Raw genomic sequence first — 12,223 nt, 5'->3', positions numbered from 1 at the left:
AAAAAGTATTTTAAGAAACTAAATGGTTTTATTACTATTTTTCAAACAAATGAAGCACAATCCAGCTATTCTTGGGCTGCTTTCTCATTTAGAAGCGGAAGGAGCCTATTGGAATTAAAAAACCCAAGTAATTCTTTGCTTCTGCTATGACTATTCTCTTATTTTTGAGTTAGATTTAGAAAGAAATTATGCTCTGTTTTTGTAATATCCATTTTAATATGCTATTTTAATCTGAGATTAGAATATTTTTTTTTGATATAGATTAAACTTATATCCATTTTAAAATTGCAATTGAATATATAAATTTGAATAAACATAATAGGATAAGTTAATTTATGAAATTATGCTAATAAATGCATGGTAGTAATGTGATGCGCATCTATAAATATTAAAATAAAACTTCTATCTTATATTAAAATAAAACTGGTTTCCAGTAAAAACAAGTGGTCTTGTTATCTTATATTTTTCAAACAAATGAAGCACAATCACATAGGTTTATTATTATTATTCAAACAAATGAAGCACAATCCAGCTCTTCTTGGGCTGCTTTCTCATTTAGGAGCCTACTAGTCTTTGGAATTAAAAAAACCCAAGTAAAATTTTGATTCTTAATTACATTTAGAGAGAAATTATGCTCTGTTTTTGGAATATCCATTTTAATATGCTATTTTATCTGAGATTAGAATATTTTTATTTGATCTAGATTCAACTTATATCCATTTTAAAATTGCAATTGAATATACAAATTTGAATAAACATAATAGGAAAATTTAGCTTAAGAAATTATGCTAATAAATGCACGTGGCATGGTAGTAATGTGATGCGCATTTATAAATATTTATACTATTATTAAAAGTACAAGGGTGTCAAGAATTTCAAATCATTGATTTATAAATTCAATAATAAAATAACTTACCAATTAAAACAATAATATTATTTTATTTAGGATTTTATCTGTGCTAAGTACTAATTTGGTTTTCAATTTAGATTTCTACCCCAACATAAGTTAAAAATTTTAAAATCATTTATTTATAAATTAGATAATAAAATAATAAAATAAGTTACCATCTAAAATAATAATTCTATTTAAAGACAAATTATATTAAAGAGTTTCTATAAAACATGTTCCTTCTGTTTTCTTTTCAATGGTACTTCTATGTATCAACATAAATTTAGACTCTCTTTCCGTAAATTATATATTTATTAATTAATATAAAAAATATTAAAAAGTTTCTAAACAAACATGTTTCCTTCTATTCTTTCCAATGTTACGTATCACCGTAAATTTAGATTTTCTTTCCAATAAACTCTTACGTATCACCGTAAATTTAGATTTTCTTTCCAATAAACTCTTACGTATCATATTAAATTTGAAAAAAGAATTAATACTCTTGATGAGTACAGTTTGGATCGTCAAATCATTGATTTATGAATTAGATAATAAAATAATAAAATAAGTTACAAATTAAAATAATAATCCTATTTTATCAATTAAGCACTAATTTGGTTATCAATTTATATTTCTACTACAAAATAGGTTAAAGAATTTAAAACCATTGATTTATAAATTAGATAATAAAATAATAAAATAAATTACCATTTAAAATAATAAATTATATTAAAGAGTTTCTATAAGACATGTTTCCTTCTGTTTTCTTTTCAATAAAATTTAGATTTTCTTTCCATTAATTATATATTTATTAATTAATATAAAAATAATTAAAGATTTTCTAAAAAACATTTTCCCTTCTATTTTCTTTTCAATTTACTTCTACGTATTACGGTAAATTTAGATTTTCTTTTCAATAAACTCCTACATATCACATAAAATTTGAATTAATGCTCTTACATGTTGATGAGTACAGGGTTTAGATGGAAGGGGTCAAACAAAAGAATAAGACCAGTTAATTCAAGAGAAACAATTGCATTGTTTTGCTTTTGGTTTGAGTGGCGAACTTTTTCAATCTTTTTATAATAAAAAAATTTCACGTGCGTTTTTTCTAGTTAAAATAAAATTTCTAAGAATATAAAAATGACTGGAATATCTCTAATTATATATACATATATAATTATACGTAGTGTGCAAACATGTATGCTTCATGTGTTAGAGAGTAGTTGCATATATATATATATATATATATATATATATATATTGTAGACAAGTGTCTCCTGATTGAATATATGTGTGTGCGCATGTGGTATAAAGACATAAAGCTCTTGTTGGCTGCTGCCCATCCAGATTTCACTCTCTTGTGGGCTCGTTGGTCCTCAAACAAACCAGCCCATCTCCATAGTCAATGGGCTTTGAGAAGCAGTTCGAGTGACCTTGAGTGGGACACTTGGCCCACATGGCCTGTTTCTGCCATTGATTCTTATTTTCCTGTTTTGCCTTACTTTCTTGTTCTCTTTCCTTCTTGTTAGGAAAAAAAAAAAAAAAAAAAAATTGGGTAAATTAAAAATATTGAACTTAAATTTCATAGTAATTGTAATTTTATAGGTTTTCAAGAAAATGATTTCTTTAAATTTCTGGAAATTTATTTTTTCCCAAAAACAAAATTGATTTCTTTAGCTTAAGCTCTGTGTGTGTGTGTGTGTTTTTTTTTTTTTTTTATATTTAGGAAATGTATATAGATTAAGTTGCATAGCACAACCCATCCAAATCCAAATTTGGAGAAAGAAAATCCTTAGCCGTAAACACAAGTCATCAACTCTAAACCTGGAGTTAAAATAAATAACTAAGAGATTTTTTTATTGCATGAGTTTTTTTTTTTTTTTTTTAATAAAACATATAATAAAATAGTACTCTACCAAAAATAAAAATTGGAGAGAAAAATAGTATCCTAACTTGAGTAGAAAAAATAAAAGTAAGAAAAGAGGAGCTAATTTTTAACCTAAAAGACTTACATGGTTGAAAATGACATAGTAAGACGTATTTCTTCATCCATTTTTTCACTATTAAAAATTTAATGACTTTTCTAATTCTAGAAAAAAAAAAAAATTCTTCGCAATTTTGTGTTTGGGGAATATTTCCATATTAGAGAAATATGTAGATAAAAAGTCAATAAAACAAAAATACTGTGGAGCGCTTCTTAATATGACATTTTATTTTTAATTAAATGTAAATTAATTTTAAAAATGCTTCTTGGGCCATTCCAACCAAAATAATGGCGGCATTCTAGTGGGACCATTGGGCCAAGCTTTTCTGTTGGAATGGTGGGCTTGTAAGGCACAATAAGAGATGGGGTTTGGGCCCATTCGGCTTTCAGAGTTTGAAGTCCACATTTTTATTTTTTGAATAACAATAAAAATAAAGTTTTTTTTTTTTCTAAAATAAAATAAAATAAAAATAAATAAATAAAGTTTAGTAGAAAAGTGTAAAACTTTTTTGCTAATAAATGCAGTTCTAATCTGATTGGTGTAAAAGCATGCACAAAGATTGAAAAGAATATAAAAGCTAATGGAAGATTTAAATTTTTTTTTTTGGGTAAATAATGGAAGATCTAATTTTAGAAATTTTTGCAAAAACCTTCTTTGTGATGAGAAAATATACAATGTTCTCGGTGCACTGCGCAATAATGACATGTTCATATCTATGCGTGTTGTACGCGCACCGTGCTTGTACAACACAAATGACAGTGATGTGCTCAATGCACGGTGCACCGAATACCTATTCATTTGTGATGCAAAAAAATTTTATATATATATATTAATAAATTAAGTATTCAATAGATTAATGACAAGCGGTAACTCTATATGAATTATATTTTTTTTCTGATTAGTGTACATACTACATGGTGGTGGTGAGTCCAGTGATGGCTTGCTAAGAAAACAATTACTAAACCTTGTTATATATTAGCTCATAAAATTTTATTCAAAACGAGTGAAGAGTACATTATTGTTTACGTCGACCAACAAATAAATAATTAATAATTAATAATTCATATTTTATTATTTCTTTACTAAAATGAATAATTGAATATAAAAAGTATTCATATAACATAAATTTATTTATTTTATTAGCATTTGAAATTAGAAAGGTGTTTTGGTAAATTTAATCATTTTCTGTTTTCTTCATACTATCCAAACTAGCAAAATAATATTTTCTCACAATTTTCTTCAAAAATATTCTTGCTAACCAAATAGATGATGGAAACTTGATTTTTTTTTTTCTTTCACTATCACTTTTCATCATAATTTTTCATCTAAATAAACGAACCTTGGAAAAACTTAATACATCGTGGGCATAAAAGGTAAAATTGTAGAATGAATAAAAAGTATTTATAGGTAAGCATGCATAAAAATAGAAAAGGCACGATAATTTTTCATTCACATCGTTTTTCTTCTTCTTCTTTTCATTTTTTGATAAGTTATTATAGTCCCAGTGGAAATTTAATTAAATGGGCAACTTTTCATGTGGGATGAGGAAGAGGAAATAAGTTGTTTCATTTACATTTTTTAGTCAGTAAATCTTATACATTAATTATTAAAGAAGTGACGTCATGGGAGTTAATGAATCTATGTACATACCTTGTGGTTGAAGAGGGTTTCCACTCTGGGCAACTCTTCAAGTTCCAAATACTTCAATTGAGGGAAGACAATGATCTCGTCATGGACTCCATCTTTTTCTCCTAATTGTCCCCTTTCAACTGCAAATATCTCTTTCACTGAATCACATTCGGAGACTTTAAGTTTTTCTAGCTTTTGTAAGCTTGGGAGCACATTGGAGGCAATCACATTCACCAATTTATGACATTCCCATACTTCCATGGACCTTAGGCTTTGAAAGGAAATTTGTGCTTCCTTCACTTGGAGTGATTGGGATTGGCCTTCCCATATCGCTGTAAGGCTTTCTAATTCTATAATCTCTAGTTCCTCCAGGGCAGGGAATGCAACCTGCAAAATTCATTACTATAATGTTACATTTGTAGCCAAGAATCCACCTATTCAGTTATTATTAGTAAATTTTGCAACAATTATATTTTTTTAGCTTAAGCTCTCTGTTTTTTTTTTTATAGGAAATGTATATAGATTAAGTTGCATAGCACAACCCATCCAAATCCAAATTTGGAGAAAGAAAATCCTTAGCCGTAAACACAAGTCATCAACTCTAAACCTGGAGTTAAAATAAATAACTAATAGATTTTTTTAATGCATGAGTTTTTTTTTTAATAAAACATATAATAAAATAGTACTCTACCGAAAATAAAAATTGGAGAGAAAAATAGTACCCTAACTTGAGTAGGAAGAAGAAAAGTAAGAAAAGAGGAGCTAAATTTTAACCTAAAAGATTTACACAGTTGAAAATGACATAGTAAGACGTATTTCTTCATCCATTTTTTCACTATTAAAAATTTAATGACTTTTCTAATTCTAGAAAAAGACAAAAAAAAAATTCTTCGCAATTTTGTGTTTGGGGAATATTTCCATATTAGGGAAATATGTAGATAAAAAGTCAATAAAACAAAAATAGTGTGGAGAGCTTCTTAATATGACAATTTATTTTTAATTAAATGTAAATTAATTTTAAAAATGCTTCTTGGGCCTTTCCAACCAAAATAATGGAGGCATTCGAGTGGGACCATTGGGCCCACCTTTTCTGTTGGAATGGTGGGCTTGTAAGGCACAATTAGAGATGGGGTTTGGGCCCATTTGGCTTTCAGAGTTTGAAGTCCACATTTTTATTTTTTGAATACCAATAAAAATAAAGTTTAGTAGAAAAGTGTAAAACATTTTTTTTGCTAATAAATGCAATTCTAATCTGATTGGTGTAAAAGCATGTACAAAGATTGAAAAGAATATAAAAGCTAATGGAAGATTTTAAGTTTTTTTTTTTTGGGTAAATAATGGAAGATCTAATTTTAGAAATTTTTGCAAAAACCTTCTTTGTGATGAGAAAATATACAATGTTCTCGATGCATTGCGCAATCATGACATGTTTATATCTGTGCGTATTGTACGCACACCGTGCTTGTATAACACAAATGACAGACAGTGATGTGCTCAGTGCACGGTGCGCCGGGCACACCGAATAACTTCGTTTGTGATGTAAAAAATTTATATATATATATATATTACTAAATTAAGTATTCAATAGATTAATGACAAGTGGTAACTCTACATGAATTATATTTTTTTGTGATTAGTGTACATACTACATGGTGGTGGTGAGTCCAGTGACTGGCTTGCTAAGAAAACAATTACTAAACCTTGTTATATATTAGCTCATAAAATTTTATTTAAAAACGAGTGAAGAGTAAATTATTGTTTACGTCGACCAACAAATAAATAATTAATAATTAATTAGATAATTCATATTTAATTATTTCTTTACTAAAATAAATAATTGAATATAAAGAGTATTCATATTACATAAATTTATTTATTTTATTAGCATTTGAAATTAGAAAGGTGTTTTGGTAAGTTAAATCATTTTTTGTTTTGTTCATGCTATCCAAACTAGTAAAATAATATTTTCTCACAATTTTCTTCAAAAATATTCTTGCTAACCAAATAGATGATGGAAACTTGATTTTTTTTTTCTTTCACTATCACTTTTCATCATAATTTTCCATCTAACCAAACGAACCTTGGAAAAACTTAATACATTTAAGTTTTACAATTAGTCCTCAAGCTTTGTCGTGGGCATGAAAGGTAAAATTGTAGAAGGAATAAAAAGTATTTATAGGTAAGCATGCATAAAAATAGAAAAGGCACGATAATTTTACATTCACATCGTTTTTCTTCTTCTTCTTTTCATTTTTTGATAAGTAATTATAGTCCCAGTGGAAATTTAATTAAATGGGCAACTTTTCATGTGGGATGAGGAAGAGGAAATAAGTTGTTTCATTTACATATTTTAGTCAGTAAATCTTATACATTAATTATTAAAGAAGTGACGGAATCTATGTACATACCTTGTGGTTGAAGAGGAATTCCACTTAATCACAATACCAGACTTCAAGTTTTTGTAGCTTCTGTAAGCTTGGGAGTACATTGGAGGCAATCACATTTACCAATTTCTTACATTTCCATACTCTCATGAACCTTAGACTATGAAAGGAAACTTGTGCTTCCTTCACTAGGAGTGATTGGGATTGACCTTCCCATATCGCTGTAAGGCTTTTCAATTGTACTTTCCGGGAAAAAAGTATTTTAAGAAACTAAATGATTTTATTATTACTATTTTTCAAACAAATGAAGCACAATCCAGCTATTCTTGGGCTGCTTTCTCATTTAGGAGCGGAAGGAGCCCAATGGAATTAAAAAACCCAAGTAATACTTTGCTTATTTTTGAGTTAGATTTAGAAAGAAATTATGCTCTGTTTTTGTAATATCCATTTTAGTATGTTATTTTATCTGAGATTAGAATATTTTTATTTGATATAGATTAAACTTATATCCCTTTTAAATAAAATTGCAATTGAATATATAAATTTGAATAAACATAATAGGAAAAGTTAGTTTACGAAATTATGCTAATAAAAGCATGGTAGTAATGTAATGCGCATCTATAAATATTAAAATAAAACTTCTAAGAATATAATAAAAAAATAAAAAATAATAAAAATAATAAAATATATATATATATATATATGTTATGAAAGATTATAGATATAGAATACATGTACTTGTCAGTCAAGTGATAAATGGGTTCATTGAAAGAGAAAAATAATTGAGAAAGGGATTAAGAATTAGCCGTCAAAGATTGGAGAGAGAGGAGAAACTAAAAAGATTATTTCATATTTAAAAGGATAAATATTGTATTTGAGAAAAATAATCATTCAGTTATAAAGTTGGTATTCAAATATCATTTCCTATAAGATTATTTTTAAAAAAATTTTAAAAAAGAAACAAAATTTTGATCACCTGCTTGTATAGAACCAGAAAGAATATGGAGGGTTCTAATGATAGTGCTTCCGTAGGTGGATGTTGAAGTTAATGAAAAGGGAAAGTACTAGGTGAAATTTGAGATTTAATTAATGATTGTTAATCACAAATTAGACATTTCTTAATAGCTACTAGAATTTTATAATAGGAGTAAGGACACACATACCTTGTGGTTGAAGAGGGCTTCCACTTGAGAAATGTTCAGCTCCACCGTTTCTTCTTCACGTTTTTTGGATCCACTAGTGCAGCAACAGAAACTTTTAAAGTTTGGCAAGTTTTTAAGTTCCAAATGCTTTAATTGAGAGAAGACAATGATCTCATCATGCACTAGATCTTCTTTTCCAACTTCTTCTAATTCTCTCCTTTCAATTGCAACTATCTCTTCCATCTTTTTACACCGACATACTTCTAATTTTTTGAGGTGCACAAGGTATCTCGCTGTGGATGGTGAGAATACATTTTTCAAATTGTCACGTTTAGAAAGGTGCAAATCTGTTAGGTTTGAATACGCACAAATGCCGCCCGCAAAGTGTTCCTTTCTGTTCAACGTCATATACATCACCAAGTTAGGTAGATCCGTGAGAAGCATTTCTTGTAGCCGAGGGAGTACATCAATTGTTGGTTCAACTGTTGGGGACCCTTTTTCAACACTACCATGCACTTCAACTTCAGAAAACAATGAATCGCATTTCTCAACTCGGAGTTGTTTTAGGTTCTGCAACCTTGGGAGCATACAGGAGGGAATCACATTCACCAATTTCTCACATTTACGGACAATCATGTCGGTTAGGCGCCGAAAGGAATCTTCAGCCTCCTTCACTTGCTTTAGTGGTTGTGATTGGTCAACCCATATTGCTGTAAGGCTTTCTAGGTCTTCAATAGTCAATTCCTCCAAGGCAGGTAATGAAACCTGCAAAATTCATTTTATATATTACATTTTGTGGTCATGAATCCAACACTTCTGAGCATATTATTAGTATATTTTATTATAAGATTCCATTCCTACTATTTTAAAATTATAATTATCAACACTACATGAGGATTCAGCTAGAGTACATTCTTGTGGTGTGATATTTTTCATACAAACTAAGCACACTCACAAATCAAATGTATTTTAAGAATAAAAATTATTTACTTCTTACTTTTTAAGATAAGTAATTATTACTGAAGTTCATTAAGGTTATTGCATTGCTTGAACATAATAAATTAAAATCATTGATTTATAAATTAGATAATAAAATAAGTTACCAATTAAAATAATAATCCTATTTTATCAATTAAGTACTAATTTGGTTATCAATTTATATTTCTACTACAAAATAAGTTAAAGAATTTAAAACCATTGATTTATACATTAGATAATAAAATAATAAAATAAATTACCATTTAAAATAATAAATTATATTAAAGAGTTTCTATAAAATATGTTTCCTTCTGTTTTCTTTTCAATAAAATTTAGATTTTCTTTCCATTAATTATATATTTATTAATTAATATAAAAATAATTAAAGAGTTTCTAAAAAACATTTTCCCTTCTATTTTCTTTTCGATTTACTTCTACGTATTACGGTAAATTTAGATTTTCTTTTCAATAAACTCCTACATATCACATAAAATTTGAATTAATGCTCTTACATGTTGATGAGTACAGGGTTTAGATGGAAGGGGCCAAACAAAAGAATAAGACCAGTTAATTCAAGAGAAACAATTGCATTGTTTTGCTTTTGGTTTAAGTGGCGAACTTTTTCAATCTTTTTATAATAAAAAAATTTCACGTGCGTTTTTTCTAGTTAAAATAAAATTTCTAAGAATATAAAAATGACTGGAATATCTCTAATTATATATACATATATAATTATACGTAGTCTGCAAACATGTATGCTTCATGTGTTAGAGAGTAGTTGCATATATATATATATATATATATATATATATATATATTATAGACAAGTGTCTCCTGATTGAATATGTGTGTGTGTGCGCATGTGGTATAAAGACATAAAGCTCTTGTTGGCTGCTGCCCATCCAGATTTCACTCTCTTGTGGGCCCGCTGATCCTCAAACAAACCAGCCCATCCCCATAGTCAATGGGCTTTGAGGAGCAGTTCGAGTGACCTTGAGTGGGACACTTGGCCCACATGGCCTGTTTCTGTCATTAATTCTTATTTTCCTGTTTTGCCTTACTTTCTTGTTCTCTTTCCTTCTTCTTAAAAATAAAAAAAAAAAAAGAAAAAAGAAAAAGGAAAAATGGGTAAATTAAAAATATTGAACTTAAATTTTATACGAGAATGTCATATTTTAGTCCAAGAAACTTCCTAATTTGATACTAATTAAAATATATATATTTTTTTAAGAAGAAAATAAAGTGGCTAGTAAGTGTTGATGAGATGATATAATTTGTTGATAGGTAATAAGTTAATAACATACAAACAACTCTCACCCACCTATTAATTAAATGTGTGACCTTTCATGTGAGAGGGGAAGAAGAAATAAGTTGTTTCATTTGCATTTTTTAGTCAGTAATTCTTATATATTAATTATTAAAGAAGTGAAGTCATGTACCCACAATATTATTTTGCTTAAATACAATTACTTTACAGCATTAGAGACTTTATTTTTCAAGTCATGTAACCATAATATTATTGTGGTGTAGGGTGTACTATTGTGACCCTAAAAAAAAATAAAAAAAGGTTAATTTAGAAAATATTTTACGGACGGTTGTCAAAAATCAAAAAATAAAAATAAAGAAAACATTTTACACGAAATTTTTTTTTAAAAAAATATTTTACAAATAAAACATTAGGTCTCAACAAATGGAACCCTAGATGTAGATACAGGAAATTATGCTCTGTTTTTGTAATATCATTTTAATATGCCATTTTATCTAAGATTAAAATATTTATATTTGATCTAGATTAAACTGATATCCATTTTGAAATTGCAATTGAATATATAAATTTGAATAAACATAATAAGAAAAGGTAGTGTAAAAAAAGTATACTAATAAATGCATGTTATGTTAGCATAGTAGTAATGTTGATGCCCATCTATAAATATTAAAATAAAACTTTTAAGAATATAAAAATTACTGAAATATCTCTAATTATATAATTAGACGTATCGTGCATGACACATGTGACATGTATGCTTCATGTGTGTCTGAGAATGATTGCATATATACATATATATATATATATATAGACAAGTGTCTGCTGATTGAATATGTATGCATGCAGCCCATCCAGATTTTACTCTCTCGTGGGCTCCTCGATCCTCAAACAAACCAGCCCATCTCCTTAGTCAATGGGCTTTGAGGAACAGGTGCCCACTTATAGCTTATTTCTGCCATTGATTCTTATTTTAGTAATTATAAGGTAAGTGTTGAGCATACCTTATCGTTAAACAAAGCTTGCACAAGGGTAGACGTGTTGCATTCCCTTATTGTCGACTTCTTCATACTGGCATAGAAACTTCTGAGCTTGGGTAGATACTTCAACTCTATTTTCTTCAAATGGTGAAAAATAATAACTCCATCCATAACTTCTTGGTCATCTCTGACTATTTCCTCCATGATTTCACAATAACTTACACTTAATTTTTGGAGTTGTGAAAGACTTCTTGCAGCGGCTGAGGAAAAGAGATATATCATTTTACAGTTTTCAACATTTAACAAACTTAATTCACGAAATGAAACAGATCCGCATAGTCCCTTAGGAACATTCTCTCTCAAGTCTTCCAAATACAGTACTTCAGCTTTCTCCATCAAAATGTTAAGCTCCTTCTTCAAAGGGAAACCCACTCCTTTCAATATCCTTGTTGCTGATGAAGGTCGCTCCCAAAAACTAAGCTTGCTCCCAATGGATATTTGAAATCTGTTCAACGACTTAAACAGGGGCTCAATGAAAGGCAGTAACATAACATCTGGCACAAAAACTTGCAAACTGATTATGCGCTTCAATGAGTTTAGTTCATTAAGACTTGCATTGTCTTTAACCTCCCATTGGTCAAACTGATTTGGAATGTACAATTCCTCAAGTTGGGATAGACTTGATATGACACCAGAGGGAATGATCTTGAGCTTGTAACAGTACCTCACATCCAACAACCGCAAGCGAGTCAACTGGCCTATTTCTGGAGCCAGTTCTCTTAGATCAGAATCTTCAATGCATAGTATCTCAAGTTTTTTAAATTCCTTGAGAAAATCTACCTTCACCAATTTGCAGTTGTATAGACATAACATCCTAAGATTTTTAAGTGACGACGGTAGTTCCGAAATCTGCATGTTACACAATTGTAAAACTTCAAGCTTTTCCATCCCTTTAAAAAAGCTACTTGG

General features: G+C 28.7%; 1 protein-coding gene across 25 annotated transcripts in view; it reads right to left on the bottom strand.

Annotated features, from left to right (window-relative positions):
* Positions 1-12,223, bottom strand: part of LOC132304111 (uncharacterized) — a 159,289-nt gene that overhangs the window by 65,936 nt on the left and 81,130 nt on the right. For 22 of the 25 annotated variants that reach the window (XR_009481508.1, XM_059801636.1, XM_059801639.1 and 19 more), the window contains 2 exons: positions 8,054-8,797; positions 4,528-4,893 (listed from right to left, as the gene is read on the bottom strand). Coding sequence is in view for 24 of the 25 variants with exons in the window: in XM_059801636.1 (XP_059657619.1) it covers positions 4,528-4,893; positions 8,054-8,797 (1,110 nt within the window). In the remaining variant the exon portion in view is untranslated. The remainder of the gene's footprint in view (positions 1-4,527; positions 4,894-8,053; positions 8,798-12,223) is intronic. The other 3 variants (XM_059801648.1, XM_059801654.1, XM_059801646.1) reach the window with 2 other exon arrangements.

Source organism: Cornus florida, unplaced genomic scaffold, assembly GCF_030987335.1.
Source record: "Cornus florida cultivar Cherokee Brave unplaced genomic scaffold, ASM3098733v1 CherokeeBrave_3.0.0_Hap2_Chr04, whole genome shotgun sequence".
In the NCBI taxonomy this organism is placed as follows: Eukaryota; Viridiplantae; Streptophyta; class Magnoliopsida; order Cornales; family Cornaceae; genus Cornus; species Cornus florida.
Note: the sequence above shows the minus strand (reverse complement) of the source record. Positions and strands in the feature narration are given on the sequence as shown.